Consider the following 16,690-nt stretch of genomic DNA (forward strand, 5'->3'; position numbering starts at 1 on the left):
AATGCCGTTCGGAAAGGGGCAGGAACCGGAAGTTGGCCAGGAGGCGGGGCCTGACATACCCTGCTGCTGCCTGAGGTGATGGGTTCAGGTAAGCCCGGGCTGGTGGCGGGGCGGGGCGGGGTAGGGTCTGGGGGTCTGGCTCCTGACTGCTGCCGCGTTTGCGGACAGGGAAGACGCCGGGGAAACAGCGTTTAACAGTGTGTGGCCTGGTGTCCCGCACCTTGGTGCTTTCCCTTCCTGCCACCCCTCGCACTCGCAGCCTGTGGGCCAAGCGGGGTTCTTTTGGGCCCGGGGTCTAAGTGTTCTGTCGCTGAAGATGCCAGAGGCGTGGAGCAGCTTCCGTGGACTAAACTTTAGATTGAGAAAATGAGAGGAGCATGCCAACAGAGGTTGGTCCTTCACTGAGTGCCCAGGGATATGCTCATCAGGTGGGACTTGAGTTAGAAAACTCAGAGATGAGGGTGGGTGGGTGGGTGGGGCAGGCCAGGACTGAGGATACTTCACACAAGGAACCTGGTTATTGAGAAAGTGGATTTATTAATCCAGCTAGCTAGTATTTATTGAGCATCTATTATGTACCAAGCCCCTTTCTAGGCATAGAGGATACAATAGTGAACAAAGCAAACGGAACACTTGGTTACATTGTAAGAATGGGGAAGTTCCCACAAAAACTAAGTAAAATATATGCCACGTTGAACAGTGGAAATCTGAATGAAGTGAGAAATGTAGTTATATAATTATCTAGACTAGAGGAAGGATATTGGAGGTAGAGAGAATAGCAAGTGCAAAGGCCCTGGGGTGAGAATATCCTTGGTATGTTTGAGGATCAGCAAGTAGATCCGATGGCAGAGGACAGTAGACGGGGGAGGTACATCATAATGGTCAGTACAGGCCATTGTAAAGATTTTGGCTATTTACTGTAAGTGAAATGGAGATCCAGAATGGTTCTGAGCAGAAGAGTGGTGATTCTCAATCCTGTAGGATGCTTTTATTTTGCAAGGCTCCGTATTGAGTGCTGGGGGTGTGCACGTGAATTCTTCATCCTCTCTTCTCTGGAAGTGTGTGTGATCTGGTGGGGAAACAGGCAGACCAGCTATCATACAAGGCTGAGTCAGGTCATTGCAGCCCCATGAAGACAGGATGAGTATCAACCCCAAATCCTAGGCAAGTGCTATTAAGTCAAGTGCTTAACTATTTGTTAAATGAGTAATTAACTGAGTAACCTCAGTACCCAGCACTGGACCTGTAATGAGGCTCAAAAAACATTTTTTTAATGAAGAAATGATATGCTAAATGTGGGCATAGATAATGTCTCCCATGGATTGATAGATCTGTGCTTCAGTGATCACTAGGTGGTAAGCTTCGACTCACTATTCACTGAGCTTCCATTCTGCGCCACGCCTGTGATAGCTAGTGAAGATACAGAGATGAAAAAGATGTGGTCCCTGTCCTCAGGAATGCTCGATCTGCTGTGTTACAGGCTCTTCTGGAAGCGGTTGAAGTTGCCTTCATTTGATTTTCAAGATCACTGTCGCCCAAGTTCCTGGTCTGAAAAGCATTCCCAGGGACTATGGGAATTTAGAGAGGTCAGAGATACAAAGAGTGGGCTAGGAAAGAAGGAAATGGAGGCAGTGGTAGTAAAACTCTGTTTATTCAGCAAGTATTTATTTAAACACTGCTGTTCAAAGATCTTTTGAACTGTTCAGTGTTTAGGTAGATGTAGTTACATGGTTCCTTCTGAAAAAGAATTCAGTTTGGTAGGAGAAAAAAGATGAGCATTAACCTTCCAATTTTTAAAACAGCAATGGGAAACTGCAGCCCCTCCCGCTACTTCAACCCTCTCTCTCTTTTCTCCTCAGACAGACTTCTCCAGTGAGAACATTCATTGCCTCCCAGTCATTCCCCGAAAGGTCCTGACACAGAGGAGGAGCTCAATGAATATTTATTTATTTTAATTTTTTACCATCCTTTTACTCTCATCCTGTGTGAGTCTTTTGTTCTGAGGTGCGTCTCTTTTAAACATATTTTTATTGATTTAGGAGAGGAAGGGGGAGGAAGATTGAGCCCCAATGAATATTTATTGACTAAATGAATGGACAAACGCAGATAAGAATGCAAAATACTGTGGAGTTCAGGGGAGGAAGAGATCACATGGCTGTTAACAAACTAGCATTCATTTAACAAATTTGTTTTCTTCCCCTAATAAAATGAGGTTGTTAAGTATTGGACCAGTTTATTTTAGTTTAAAAGTTTTCGTTTGTTCTCTTTTGAATGCCTAAGTGCAGAAAAATGCAGATGACACTGATGGTTGGCATACAAAGTTTGTTCAGTCATCTGAAGGGAGCTAGGTATCTTAGGGAGAGAGAGATAGGAACATCAATGATGAGAGAGAATCATTGATTGGCTGCCTCCTGCACACCCTCTACTGGGGATCTAGTCCACAACCCTGGCATGTGCCCTTGACCAGAATCGAACCCGGGATCCTTCAGTCTGCAGGCAGACGCTCTATCCACTGAGCCAAACCAGCTAGGGCTGGATATCTTTTGTTAAAAAATACATTTATAATTAACATCGCTATTCCTATGTGAACAGCCCAGTGCTTCTGAAATGTTTAAGAATGACTTGGTATTTTCCTAATTTCTCTAGAATATTATGTACACTATTACATTTTTTGTATACCATAAACTCATTGTAACACGGTCAATGGTATATATACATACACTAAACTGTGTACTGACTATTAAAGAACAGAGTTTTAAGCAAAAGTAAACTCTAGCTTAGGCAGGAAAATGAACACAAATTTCAAATCTTAAAAATCTCTTTACTGTAAATATGGCTCAAAAAAATTTAAAGATTAAGATAACTAACAGAAACAAAAAATAAAAGGAGTTAATTTTGTTTTTAAATCTTCACCCAAGGATATGTTTCTTTTGACTTCAGAGAGAGAGAAAGGGAGAGGGAGAGAGACAGAGACACATCTACCAGTTGCCTCCCGTATGTGCCCCAACTGGGGATCAAACTCGCAACCTGGGAATATGCCCTGACCAGGAATTGAACCCAAAACCCTTCGGTGCAAAGGACAATGCTCCAACAAACTGAGCCACACTGGCCAGGGCAAAAGCGGTTAATTTCAGTATTTGAATTCTAGTGTTTCATAGGGAATTGATAAAATTCAGAGTTGATGAATCAAGAAGTAATGGTGTAAGCATGTGATTTCAGGTTAAGGGGCTAATCACCAGAACTAAAAATGCCTGGTTAACAAGAGTTGCCTCTAGAGGTGGAAAGGGTCAGAATGAGGATCATTACTTTTTATCATAAAAATATTTTTTCCATGTGGACCATATTACATAGATTTACTTGTTCAAAGGTAACACTCTTGAGTTGGTGGTAGCACACTGGACTCAGGAGCAGCCACGAGCAAGGGTCATACCATTCTTTGTGACAACTGGAGACTAGAGCATTTTTTACTTATCTTAGGGATAATGAATACCACTTTGAAATTGTGACTTTCATTAGGAGTGCTATTATAGTGGTTCTCTATATTTTTCTACCTAAGCACTTCTGAGGGATATTAAACATTCTCACTGGTGACTGTGGCTTTCTGCTGCAATGATACTGAACTGAGATGGGGGAATGAATAGGTAATTTGGAAAAACAAATTTTGATAGATCACCAGCAGCAACCTAGATGGAGTCTTGGTTGGTTTGGAGCCACTCTTTGCCATATTTTTTGGCTCACTCTTCATCCTCCTAGGATGTGCAGGACTTTGCATATAGTAGGTACTCAGTAAACAGTTGCTTTTCATCATAAAAGAATGGTTTTGAAAATAAACTGAAACAGAAGGGAGGTCGCTTTTGCCATCTCTGTCCCACCCTCAACGTATGAGTGGATTTCAAAGAGCATAGTAATACTGTTTTTAAGTAAAAACAAACATCTGGGAGGTGAGACCTATAGTCCTATTTTGTTGGGAATCAAAGTATCAAAGAGAACAAAATTGAAGTCTGCCTTTCAGATGTAAACTATATAGTGTACATATCTTCGTGCATTGGGCCTCTAGTGTGTTTATATGATAAATAACTTGGTTTTCTGTGTCACTGCAGCAGTGAGTCACCGATTGCTGGGAGGTGTCAGGATTGTGCTTGTCTTCTGAGAAGTGGATTTGGCTCCCTTACTACTGCAACGTTTCTGTGCTGACTCATTTCTCTGGAAGACACACATACTTTTCAATAAACCCATGTTTGGTCTAGTATTTTACACACTTCTCCTTCAGTAACACAATAACGCTGTCTGTCACTTGGATATAGGGGAGTACCTCTGTAAGTGCAATAATGTAATGTCTCACATAATTGTGCCTTTTCTAATCTCGGTGAAAGGACAGAGGCCTAAGCACATGGACTGGAAATTGGAAGAGTCACACGTGCTGCAGGAGCAAGAAGTCATCCCAGAGTACACGGGCGAAGATGGCATCTCTGAAAGCTTCCAGCTTCTACAGATTGATGTGGAATGTGAGCCTCAGGAGAGGGAGACCCTGCCCACAGGCAGTGCCACCTGGTGCTCGGTGAGTGCAGTGGGTGGCCATGGGCTGTGAGATGATGGAATGTCCCAGAGACCCCTATTCTAAGGGTAGATACTGGTAACAAGAAGACTGGGAGTGAGTTTGGTATATTCCAAGGGTTGAATTCCCTGCTAACTGGTTTAAGGCTTCAGATCAAGAGGTATTTTTGATACACCTCAGAAGGCTCAGGAAATCTAAACTCTTCTTTAGGCCTGACAGGTCACATGTCTTTCTGGGGCTCTGCTTTCTCTAAACACAATTCAGTCCATTTTTAAAAATATATATATTTTGCCGAAACCTGTTTGGCTCAGTGGATAAGGCGTCGGCCTGCGGACTGAAAGGTCCCAGGTTCGATTCCGGTCAAGGGCATGTACCTTGGTTGCGAGCACATCCCTGGTAGAGGGTGTGCAGGAGGCAGCTGGTCGATGTTTCTCTCTCATCGATGTTTCTGGCTTTCTATCCCTCTCCCTTCCTCTCTGTAAAAAGTCAATAAAATATATTTAAAAAATAATAAAAATAAAAATATATATATTTTATTGAACTTTTACAGAGAGGAAGGGAGAGAGATAAAGAGCTAGAAACATCGATGAGAGAGAAACATCAATCAGCTGCCTCCTGCACACCTCTCACTGGGGATATGCCTGCAACCAAGGCACATGCCCTCGACCAGAACCAAACCTGGGACCCTTCAGTCCACAGGCCAGTGCTCTATCCACTGAGCCAAACCAGTCAGGGCTAAACACAATCCAGTCCATTTTTGTTGTTAAATCTAACATCCTTTTTCTTTCCTAAATTTATATCTAAATTTTTTTTAAAAAGTAACTGTTTCTAATATTCATTTTCCTTTTTGGTGCTTATGAAGTTTTCAAACAATTTTGTTTTCTGGATAACCTAAGAAAAATGTGCAAAGAAAACAGAGACACTGGGAAAAGATAGTTGCAGCAAAGAAGAGCAAAAGAAAGCAAGAAAAAGAAAGAAGAAAAGCCAATCGTATAGAAAATTCAGGTAACAGTAAGTCAGGTTGGTGGTATAATTATATTTATTTGTTAGCAGACTGGTATCTGTATGTTCCTAGAAGAATAGTAATACTGTTTTTAAGTAAAAACAAACATCTGGGAGGTGAGACCTATAGTCCTATTTTGTTGGGAATCAAAGTATCAAAGAGAACAAAATTGAAGTCTGCCTTTCAGATGTAAACTATATAGTGTACATATCTTCTACACTAATAAAAGAGAAAGATGCAAATTGACCTACCTTAGCGATGCCCACCAGCCAATCAGGAGTGGGTATGCAAATTAGCTCAACAAAGATGACAGGTTAATTTGCATACATGCGCCGAGCAGCCGGGGGCAGGACGCAGGCGTTCCGCACCGCTCCAGCCACTCAGGGCCTCTGGCAGCCTGGGAAGGCAGAAAGGCGGTTCCAGGCCGGAGCAAAGGTGGTGCCGGCAGCCAGGGGAAGGAAGGCCCATTCTTGCACGAATCTTCGTGCATTGGGCCTCTAGTGTGTTTATAAGCTCAGAAGTAGAAGGAATGATACCAACAGCTATGTGCTAGATTCAGTGCTAAGAATTTTACCTGAATTACCCTAAATGGTAGGTCTCTTATTATCCCCATTTTGTAGGTGAAAAGACTGAGGCTCAGAGAAATGAAAATAACATGCTTAAGCTGATATGAGTAATAAATGAACAAACTGAACTTAGATTTAGACCCAGCAGAGTGCTCCAGAGCCCACAGTCATCACCCCTCTGCTATACCTAAACTGCCTGATGAATGAATATCTGGCACAAACATCAAGTTTCTAGTTTCCCTTCCTATGCAAATAGTACTCACCTGGCTGGGGAGATTTGTTTCTTACTGAATATTATTCCTCTGTTTTCCCATTTATATATCTTACATATTTTTTCTGATATTACCATTCTAGGCATCCACCCCCAGCACAGCAAACGTTTTCTGAGATCCTTAACCAAGGAGAAACTTTTGGAAGCCAAACACTCAGGACCAAGACTCTGTATCGATTTAAGTATGACCCACCACATGTCTAAGAAGGTAAAACATCCACTAGTTTCCAAATTCCTGACCAACCCTTTGCCTCTGTGTTCATAGTGTCCGCAAGTCTAGTTACAGCCTTTCAGTTTCAGTTCTCCAGAGATGAAATCTTTGACCTTCTACTGGGGAGAGGAATATTTGCCTGGTTCTGTGGAGATAACCTGGTGCATGTCTTCCTGCAATGAATGATCTCCCATTCACCCTACAGGTTCTGGGGTTCTGGGGATGGCTGAACACATGGCACTCAACACTGAACAGATAAGATGGATAGCAATTTATTAGTCACACTAGAGGCCCGGTGCATGAAATTCATGCACGGGTGGGGCCCTAGGCCTGGCTGGCGATCAGGGTTGATCGGGGCCGGGCCTATTGGGGCCCAAAGGCCCCTGCAGGGTCGGGAGAGGAGGCAACAGTCACTGGGCCGGGCGCGGAAGGAACGGACGCCAGACGCCGATGCCGCCCTTGGCACTCCGCCACCGTGCAGTTCCCCGTCTTCCCCCCTCCTCCTTCCCTCACTGCCACACCGCCACCAGGGCCTGCTGGCGGGGGCGGGGGAGCAGGGACCTCGGGAGGTTTGCTGGCTTGGGGGAGGGGCCGCAGGAGGTTGGTCGCCGGCCCCAAGGAGGGAGCCAGCCCTCAGCCCCCCTGGGAAAGGGGTTGTGTCCGCTGCCACCCACCCCCGGTTCCCCGTCCCATCCTGGGGCCCGAAGGCCCCAGTGGGGTTGGGAGAAGAGGCGATAGGCCAGGCACAGAAGGAATGGATGCCAATACCCCCATCAGTGCCCGCCACTGCGCGGCTCACCTCCCCCCACCTCCTTCTCTTGCTGCTGTGCTGCCACCACAGCAAGCAGGTGGTGGGCCAATTGGGCCTGCTGGCTGGGGGGAGGGACAGGGCGCGGGAGGTTGGCCACCAGCCCCAAGGCCCTCCTGGGAAAGGGGCTACATTTGACACCACCCACCCGCGGGAGGTTGGCTGTGGGAACACACTGACCACCTGGGAGCAGCTCTTGCATTGAGCGTCTGCCCCCTGGTGGTCAGTGCACATCATAGCGACCAGTTGTTCCGGTCATTTCTGTTGTTCCGGTCATTTGGTCGTATTGGTCGCTTAGGCTTTTATATATATAGATATACTCGGCACTGGGGGAGGGTGGCATTGCATGCCATGCAGGGTCACGTGGGAACAGAATGAACAGCCAGGCACTGTGGGAGCAGGCTCTAGTATCAAGAGGGTGGAGGGAGATGGGATTGGGATTGGTTTGTTGGAATAATTCTGTGGACTGGCAGGGAATTAAAACCCACTGCTCAGGGATAATCAGGAACTACACCTGGTCCCTTGGATAAAAAGGATTGTTGGTTATGGGACCTTATTCGTGGGAGCAGAGTTGGGAGAGGAACTTGCAGTTAGGCCATTCAAGGCTCATCCAGTTTCACCAGATGTCAAGGCAGCAAACCTTATTGGGCCTTAATTTTAGGCCTTATCCTACAAAACAAATCTATTTTCCAATACCCCTGTTGAATATGCTAGGGTTTGCCTGTTTTTCAGAGAAATTAGGAAAACTGAAGATCTGTAGGAACCTTTAACAACAGCCTTCTGAAAAGGTCAACTAAGGATTTTCTACTGTTTCTATTGAGATACCAGGTTAAATCAAACTCAAAGCCTTTTCTCCGCTATGAACAAAAGCAGGCCATATTGTGAGTTCTTCTGAATAAGGATGGAAAGTTAAAACTTCCAATCCTTTACATCTCCTGGAGTAAGGGAGAAGGTGCCAAGTTTGTTTGATGGAGTATAAAAATGTCTGCATAGTAATCTAACCTCTCTTTAATAAATAGTAAACATCACATGGTAAGATTTTAGATAAAAGCTAAAAGAACAATTTCATATCTCATATTAGATATGTAACGACAGGTCCTGAAGGAGGGGGCGGGCTCAGTCTTTCCATTAACTCACTGTTTCTTGGCTAGTGTCATTCCCTCAGTTGTCATCTATAAGGTGATGCCAGGGGGTGTAATGCGTACTCACACATGCATGTACTCACTTCTGGAGTGAAGGGGGTCATTCTAGTTCATGAGATTTTCCAGAGTAGCACTCAGTGAACTTACCGAGTAACCATTTATTGACAGTGAATTTAGAAAGAGAGGGCATGTTTCCACCCTAAGTTGTTCTTGTTTCTTTGAAGGAACTAAGCAGGCTGGCTGGACAGATCCGAAGGCTGTATGGTTCCAATAAGAAAGCTGACAGGCCATTTTGGATCTGCCTCACTGGATTCACAACGGACAGTCCCCTATATGCAGAGTGTTTGAGGATGAATGATGGGTTTTCTAGTTACCTGGTAAGCCTCATTTTGCATATTATTTGAATTGTCACCTATAAATAGGTTGTGGGGTAATTTTTTTACTTTTTCATATTTTGAGAAGTTATGTGTTTTCATTATTACAATCTGAAATTTTTTTTTTCATATATATTTTATTGATTTTTTTACAAAGAGGAAGGGAGAGGGATAGAGAGTTAGAAACATCGATCAGCTGCCTCCTGCACACTCCCCACTGGGGATGTGCCCTCAACCAAGGTACGTGCCCTTGACCGGAATCAAACCCGGGACCCTTGAGTCTGCAGGCCGACGCTCTATCCACTGAGCCAAACCGGTTTCGGCTGAAAATTTTTTTTTTAAATTAAAGAACCGCTCATCAGTTCTTATATTTAAATTTTTTCTTCATTCCACCATGTTGGCAAAAAGTATGTAGGACTGTATTTTGTGTCCTGTATATTGTATGCTGGACTGTGTACTCCAGGGATGTTTTGGGGAAATGCCATGAGTCCTTTCTTTGGAGGAAGAGAAAGAATCCTTATGGAAGTAATATGGATTTAAGAGGAGTTTTAAGGAATACCAAGTTGCTTTTCAACTCTTTCGATGGGATCTCATACGTGTAGTGATTGACATACAGGCAAGAATCCAGATCAGTTCCTAAGAAATGCCACTAAACATGCCCTGGTCCGGTTGGGGCATGTGCAGGTGGCAACCAATCAGTGTGTCTGAGCCTGGGCAGTGTGGCCTTTCCCAGGGAGGTCCATGGAGGCCATGAGTGTGAAGAGTGCCCCATGCAGTGCTGCACAATCAGTCGTGGTTGCTGTTACTGTCTTAACAGTCCCTCCCGTAGTGCAGCCTTTTCCAGCCTTGCTTTCTTCTGTACATGTTTGGTGATTCCTGTCCGTGAACTAAAGAGACCCACTCTCAGGGCCACGTAGTCCCTTGCTCATGCCTTTCTTAGTATGATTCCCTCCACTTTGAGTGCTTCTTTCTGTTGTACGTGTCAGTCTCACCTCTTTTTAGCAACCCAGTTCCAGCATTCCCTTCGCTACAAGGTTGTCTCTGGGGGTGTCGCTCCCTCTTCCGCTCCCTGTATGTCTGTTAGGGCCCCATATACTTTCTGCCTCATTTCGTAGGGTTGCATGTCTGTGCCTTTCTACGTCCCCTCCCCAGCTGAGCACTTTCTAAGAACAGGTTGTCAGACATATAGCCCTTTGATGCACCTGGAGCCATGCCTGAGAGAAACTACATGTCCAGTAAACTAGTTGCTGCACCATGGGCTGTCTTAACCTAGTTCACAGTACATTGGATTATTTGTATTTTTCAGCTAGACATAACAGAAGAAGACTGCTTTAGTGTATTCCCCCTGGAAACCCTTGTGTACCTGACTCCTGACTCAGAACATGGTATGTTCTTGACTACATAGATTCATGTAGCATTGTATCGAGCTAGTTTCCCTGGTCAGCTCCCTCCATTGACCCTTTTGGATCAATTAGATATATATCATCTATTTTAGAAAATCATCTATGTCACATAATTTTCAAGTTTATTGATATTAAGTTGATCTTCATATTCTCTTCTATTTCACATTCCTTTGTAATTTTGTCTCCTTCCTGAATCCTAATGTTGATTTGAGTCTACTACCTTTTTACCTTGATAAGATATGCCAAAGGTTTAACTATTTGTTTTTTTTTTTCAGAGGATTAGAAAATCTATCTTTGTTTTCTATTTCATGAAATTCCTACTTTTATCATTCTTTCCTTTTTCTTTCTTTGGGTTTGGAAATTATAAAGATTTGATCTCATTAGCCTTCATTTCTTCATTAGCTCTTGAAGATGTTGATCTGAACAAAGTTTACATCCTCGGTGGACTTGTGGACGAAAGCATTCAGAAGGTAAGTGTACATTTTTGGCTGAAAAACTGTATTCTGAAAAATGGTTCTTACTTTTAGAGGCACCTACCCTGTAATAATCTTACCCAAAAGGCCTAGAAACACTAAGGGAATAAGAAGGAGCCTATTCTGCCTGAGTTGGCCCTCCCTCTTGTGAAGTTCCCTCTCTCCTCCTCAGCAATGTCAGCAGTGCTTTCCTGACAGAACCCAGGATGGGAGTGTTTGGTAATTACATCAGTAGCCACTGTGGAACTCCTCTCCTCTCTTCATTTCTGTAAGGATAGCTCTGATCTTGACCAAGGAAGTATTGCCTCAGCATTCTTATTAGCTGTATGTTCTTGAAGAGAGAGTAGTTTGCTCCTTCTTAGTCCATCTTCCCTGCTGACATAAGTCTTATAAGCTCAACCTCAATAGTACTTGTCCAGATTTCTTTTATTGAATTGGAATTGTATTGGAATAATGGGAGTTTTTCAATGTGTTTCTATTATATAAATATTTTTGATAATTTTGTTTATTTTACTAATTAGCATTGCATAGATAATAAAGAATGATGTATTAGTTAAAATGTATAAAAAAGAATAGTGAGAATAAGTCTCCCTCCAATCCTTGTCCCCCAGTGTCCCCATTTGAGAAAACCAGTTTTCTTGTGTATCCCTCGATATAGTCTGTGATCACACAAGTTTCTGCTTGATATCTGCATATATTTTTTTTCACGAGTATATTTTATATTTTTTTCATATATGTATGGGATACACACATATTTAACAAGATGATATTTAACTGAATTGCATTTATTCTAAAATGGTCATTGTTCTATGACTTCATAGTGACAATCTAAAAAAATGGCAGGGGGACTGTTAAGAATGCCAGCTAAGAATGAGAAATGCATAGAATTCAAAAATCAGTATTTTGTCACTCCCAGGGCAATCTTTGATTCAGGGAGTTGATTGAATGAAAGGTTGTGGGGAAGCTGATTACTCACATGGTCTCAAAGTATCACCCCACAAATTACAATGTACCATTGCAATGAAATGACATGGAGGTCACCATCTTAACCAAGTGATCAAAATTAGAATCACCAATAGTGATATTAGGTACCTCCTGATAAGAGGGAATCTCACCAGTGAAGTATTCTTACTAGAAAATGTTTAAATTTAATTTAATCGTGAGGAAACAGATCTAGAATGTGAGACATTATGCAAGAGAACTGGAACAGACTTTCAAAAAAGTCAGTGTAATCATAAAAACTAAAATAGTTGGAATGGGGGGGGGGGGCTGTTTTAGATTAAGGAAGATTAAAAGACAACAGTTAAATGCTGTCTCCCACAGCAGAGCGACAGCCCCTTTTTTTGAGGCAGCAAAGTCTAAGGATCAGTGAGTATGAGCTATAGATGTACAGTTTTGACACAGCATCTTACCTTCTCTCTCCACCAACATTTAAATTGAAAAAGAAGTGGCACAGAGATTTACCAGATGAATGGAACTTTTTGGTTGTTACTGGAATTTGGCTTCTTAGAAAAATGCTAAGAAAAATGTCTCTTCAAGAGGAATCATTTTATCTTTAAATGTTCAGAGAACAAACACTAGACAGTAGTCTCCTCCAGGGCAGCATCCAAGTCTCCTAACTTTTAATTCTATACTCTAGTTCAAAGCGGCTAAAAAGGAATAGACTTTCCAAAAAAGGGCAATCATAGCTCATATATGCAAGGAGTGTTGTCCTTCAAAGAAGTCCTTTGAATAACTGTACCCTATTCCATCTGAATCACATTACTTAAAACATTTTTGGAAGTTCTCTATTGGAACTGTGTCTCATTTGAGTCTGAGAGGGGTGTAGTCCAGGTATCAGAACAAAGGTGCTAGGCCTGCTTCATGCTGTTCCAGTTGGTTAGACCATACTTAGGGTGGCCAGTCAATTATGGGGCCGTCAGTAAAAGGACATTAGTAAGCTAAAACAAGTTCAGAAAAGGTTGACCTGAATGATGAAGGGATTCAAAACTAAGTCATAGTTAAGGAAGCTGACAGAACTGAGACTATGAGTCTGGAGACTAGAGGATTCATAGTGGCAATGATCCTACTTTAAGTATCTGAATGGCTGTCTTGTGGAAGGGCCATTTTGCTTGCTTGGTATGGCCCTGGGAGGGTAGAACTACACAAATGAGTGGAAGTCTCAGAAAAAAACAACAGAAAACCTGGCTCAGTATCAAGAAGAATTTCCTACCCTAGCCAATTTTGCTCAGTGGTTGGCTTGCAGACTGAATGGTCATGGGTTCGATTCCACTCAAAGGCACATACCTTGGTTCTAGGCTCGATCTCCGGCCCTGGTCCGGTTGGGGCATGTGCAGGTGACAACCAATTAATGTGTCTCTGTCACATCGATGTTTCTCTCTGTCTCTCTCCCTTCCACTCTCTCTAAAAATCAATGCAAACCCTAGCCGGTTTGGCTCAGTGGATAGAGTGTTGGCCCGTGGACTGAAGGGTTCCTGGTTCAATTCTGGTCATGGGCACATACCTTGGTTGCAGGTTCCATGGCACCGGCCCTAGTAAGGCTGCATGCAGGAGACAACCAATCAATGTATCTTTCTCACATTAATGTTTCTGTCTCTCCCTCTCCCTTCTACGTTCTCTAAAATTCAATGGAAAAATATCCTCGGGTGAGGATTAACAACAAAAAATTTCCTATTAACTGGTACTGTTAAAATTGGAACAGCTTCCTCCAGGATGTATGAATTCCCTCTCACAGGGGTTGTTCATGTAAAGCTAGAGGCCACGTGGGAGAGAGGTCATAGAAGATAGACAAACATGGATGATGGGTGGTTGGAGGGGAATAGTTAACACTTGAGGTCCCTTCCAAACTTGAGTATGTTAATTATCTCAGTAATCTAAACCCTTCTCTTGAATCCTGAAATTGCAAATAGGTAGATGACCTTTGCAGCTTCTTATAAGGTAGAAAATATAAACTTCAGTTCATGGTTCAGGGACATTTTTTTTTTTTATATACACCGTTTTTGTTTTTTTAAAATATATTTTTATTTCAGAGAGGAAGGGAGAGGGAGAGATAGAAACATCAATGATGAGAATCATTGATTGGCTGCCTCCTGCACGCCCCACACTGGGGATCGAGCCTGAAATCTGGGCATGTACCCTTGACCGGAATCAAACCAGGGACACTTCAGTCCGCAGGCCAATGCTCTATACACTGAGCCAAACCAGCTAGGGCAGGGACATGTTTAAAGGGACATCAGTAATTTTTTCTCTAAATGAGACCCAACATGGCTTCAGATTATTGGACTTCTTGAGTTCTTTTGACTCCTTTTTGCAGTTTCCAGAGTCCTTCTTCTTCCTCAGCAGCAGCAGGAGAGCATTAGCTCTCCCACCTAATGCTCTCTTACAGCTACTGATGATCCGACTTGAATCCTGTCTTCCTTATCTCTAATTTGCTGCTACCAATTGGCTATGAGCTGAAAACTCGATATCCAGATTGGGACTTACTGAGTTAGGGCCAGGCATGTTCTCTGATTGATTAGACTGCTTGAACTTTTGACCGTAGATATGCCTCTTCTAACTTATTTCCTTCCTGGTTGTAAGTAGTAGTGAATGGAAGACAGTGGATAAATGACTCCCAAATAAGTGGTGTTGCTGCACAAGCTATTTCTTACTTGGGACAAATACTCGTCATTATCTGCAGAACTCTTAATTAACTGCAGGCTACTTTTCTTTTTTCACTTTACCTTTTAAAAATTATTTTATTACTTTTTATTGAATTTATTGGGGTGACATGGTTAATAACAGGCTACTTAATTTTTACTACACTTACCATCATTAATTATAATTACAGATGGAAATTAGAGTGATAAATGGGGATTCTCACAATTTGCTATGCATGAAAATATTTTCATGTATTATTTTTAAAAGAAAAATATTTAACTGTGATTTACAGAAGGTGACATTTCAAAAGGCCCGAGAACACTCTGTCAAGACAGCCCGCTTGCCAATCCAGGAATACATGGTCAGACGCCAGAATGGGAAAAACTATCATTCAGAGATATTGGCCATCAATCAAGGTACAGCTCACATGGCCCACGCTTAATATGTGTTAATTAGTTCTGGTGCTTCTTTGCATCATGCCTAAGTATGAATGGCCTTGACGCAGCTTCCCCCCATGACTGATGTGCTTATACTTTATTGCATGCACTTTGTGACATGTATTCTGGCTTCTCAGAGCTATTTTTCGTTTTCTTCCTAATCCCGATCTATGTTAAATACAGTTGAAATTGTTGCCTTGACCTAGAATGCCCTGCCTTTAACCCATCATTGACCAGTGAATTCAGGATTCAGTTCACAGGCATTTTGGCTGCTCCTCTCCCTGTCCCAGGCCACGTCAGGACCCTTCCTTTGTGTTCCCATTGTATTGTGTTCCTCTCTGTTGCAGCATTGTCCATTTATACGCCTACATCTCTCAGTGTAGGCAGTGCTTATGGGCAAGCAGGGCCTGTAGCTTTGCCTTTGTCTCCCCAGGACCTAATACCAGGTGTGGTACAGGGTAGGTTTGTTGAATATTCAAGAACACCCTTTTCAGTAGTCATTTACCAGTTCTTTTTCCCCAGTGTGTGGTCACTGTGTTTTCTCTTTACCCCATCTTACAGTATTTGATATCCTGTCCACTTACTTTGAGACTCAAAACTGGCCTGAAGCATTGAAGAAAGGAGTTTCTTCCAGAAAAGGCTATGTTCTTCAGAACTCAGTGGAATGATGGACAGCCTAAGGGTGCACCTGCAGGAGGTGAAGTTGCTGGAGGGGCCTTGACCAAAGAGTAGAGCAGAGGTGGTGATGGCACACACTTGCCTTTACTTGACATCTCAGATCTTCATTAGGATATGTTACTAATAACAGGGACCACATTTTATGCTCTTTTGTATCTCCTATAGTGCCTAGCTCAGGGAGTGCCCAGTATATCTTGACTAAGTAAAAAGTTTACATAACAAGGAATTAGCCCTTAAACTACATGGCTTTGGGTGTGTTAATTTATTTTTCTACATCTATTTGTGAAAAATCTACTCTTTAGAGGTAGCTTAAATAATTAAATATTGTGATATCAAGAGTTTAATTTTCACTAAAGTGGCATCATAAAGTTGTATGACTTTGTCCAACCTGCTCTGATCATGCTGATTTTCCCTAACTCAGTAATATGCAGTACATGTGCTTTTCAGGATCAGCCTGTACATGTGCTTTTCAGGATCAGCCTGTCCTAACCTAGCCCTCTTTAAGCCCCCATAGCAATTTTCCCCACCTGTGGCTCCTACCTTGTCTCCCCTGTGCCGAGTATGGGTAAGGCTTCTCTCTTCCTAACTGTAGCCTTCCTACAGGACAATTTGTGGGAGTATTTTTGTATCCTTCTGAGCCTTGTACAAACTAGATTTTTCACATATATTTGTAATTATTAGTTGAAATTGAAAAGCAAAAACAGTACTGATAAGTCTAACTTGAAAATAGCCAGAAAACACATGCATCTCACACAAGCATGTTAGAGGACCTCTTATTATGCAAATCTCAGTGATCCCTTTTCTCATGTTCTACTTAGATACAGTTGCTTCAGTTACTATGGCCAGTTTATGTTGGTCAACTTATTTATTTCTAAGCTGCTAGCAAATTGAAAAAATGTATATTTCAAAAGAACCAAAAGGTTACCTCTGGGTTCTATCTCCTCCCTTTCACAATTTAATCCCTCAGGAACTATGAACTTGATAAAATTTTATCAGTGTCTCTGTTCCTTAAGAGGAGCCTAGTCTTCAGGAAACATCTTTAGGAATATATAATGTTCCTTGGTCTTTATTAACATGTTCTATAATCTGTCATCCAAAAGGAACCTCTATGAAGAGGCCTCAGGCATCTG

The 16,690-nt window shown here is 42.6% G+C and overlaps 1 protein-coding gene across 8 annotated transcripts; it reads left to right on the top strand.

The window, feature by feature from the left end:
* Positions 1-39: 39 nt before the first annotated feature.
* Positions 40-16,012, top strand: TRMT10B (tRNA methyltransferase 10B). 8 transcript variants are annotated; one of them, XM_054726737.1, is made up of 10 exons: positions 40-88; positions 1,860-2,004; positions 4,374-4,558; positions 5,452-5,560; positions 6,479-6,603; positions 8,781-8,933; positions 10,237-10,315; positions 10,736-10,803; positions 14,738-14,861; positions 15,444-16,012. In XM_054726737.1, the coding sequence occupies exons 3-10, from the start codon at positions 4,391-4,393 to the stop codon at positions 15,548-15,550; spliced, it is 933 nt and encodes a 310-aa protein (XP_054582712.1). In that variant the 5' UTR covers positions 40-88; positions 1,860-2,004; positions 4,374-4,390; the 3' UTR covers positions 15,551-16,012. The 8 variants fall into 8 exon arrangements, with proteins under 8 accessions (XP_054582712.1, XP_054582711.1, XP_054582716.1 ...); XM_054726740.1 differs by having other exon boundaries at positions 67-88; positions 1,864-2,004; XM_054726739.1 differs by lacking the exon at positions 40-88 and adding an exon at positions 181-389 and having other exon boundaries at positions 1,864-2,004.
* Positions 16,013-16,690: the final 678 nt, after the last annotated feature.

Source organism: Eptesicus fuscus, chromosome 15, assembly GCF_027574615.1.
Source record: "Eptesicus fuscus isolate TK198812 chromosome 15, DD_ASM_mEF_20220401, whole genome shotgun sequence".
Lineage (NCBI taxonomy): Eukaryota > Metazoa > Chordata > Mammalia > Chiroptera > Vespertilionidae > Eptesicus > Eptesicus fuscus.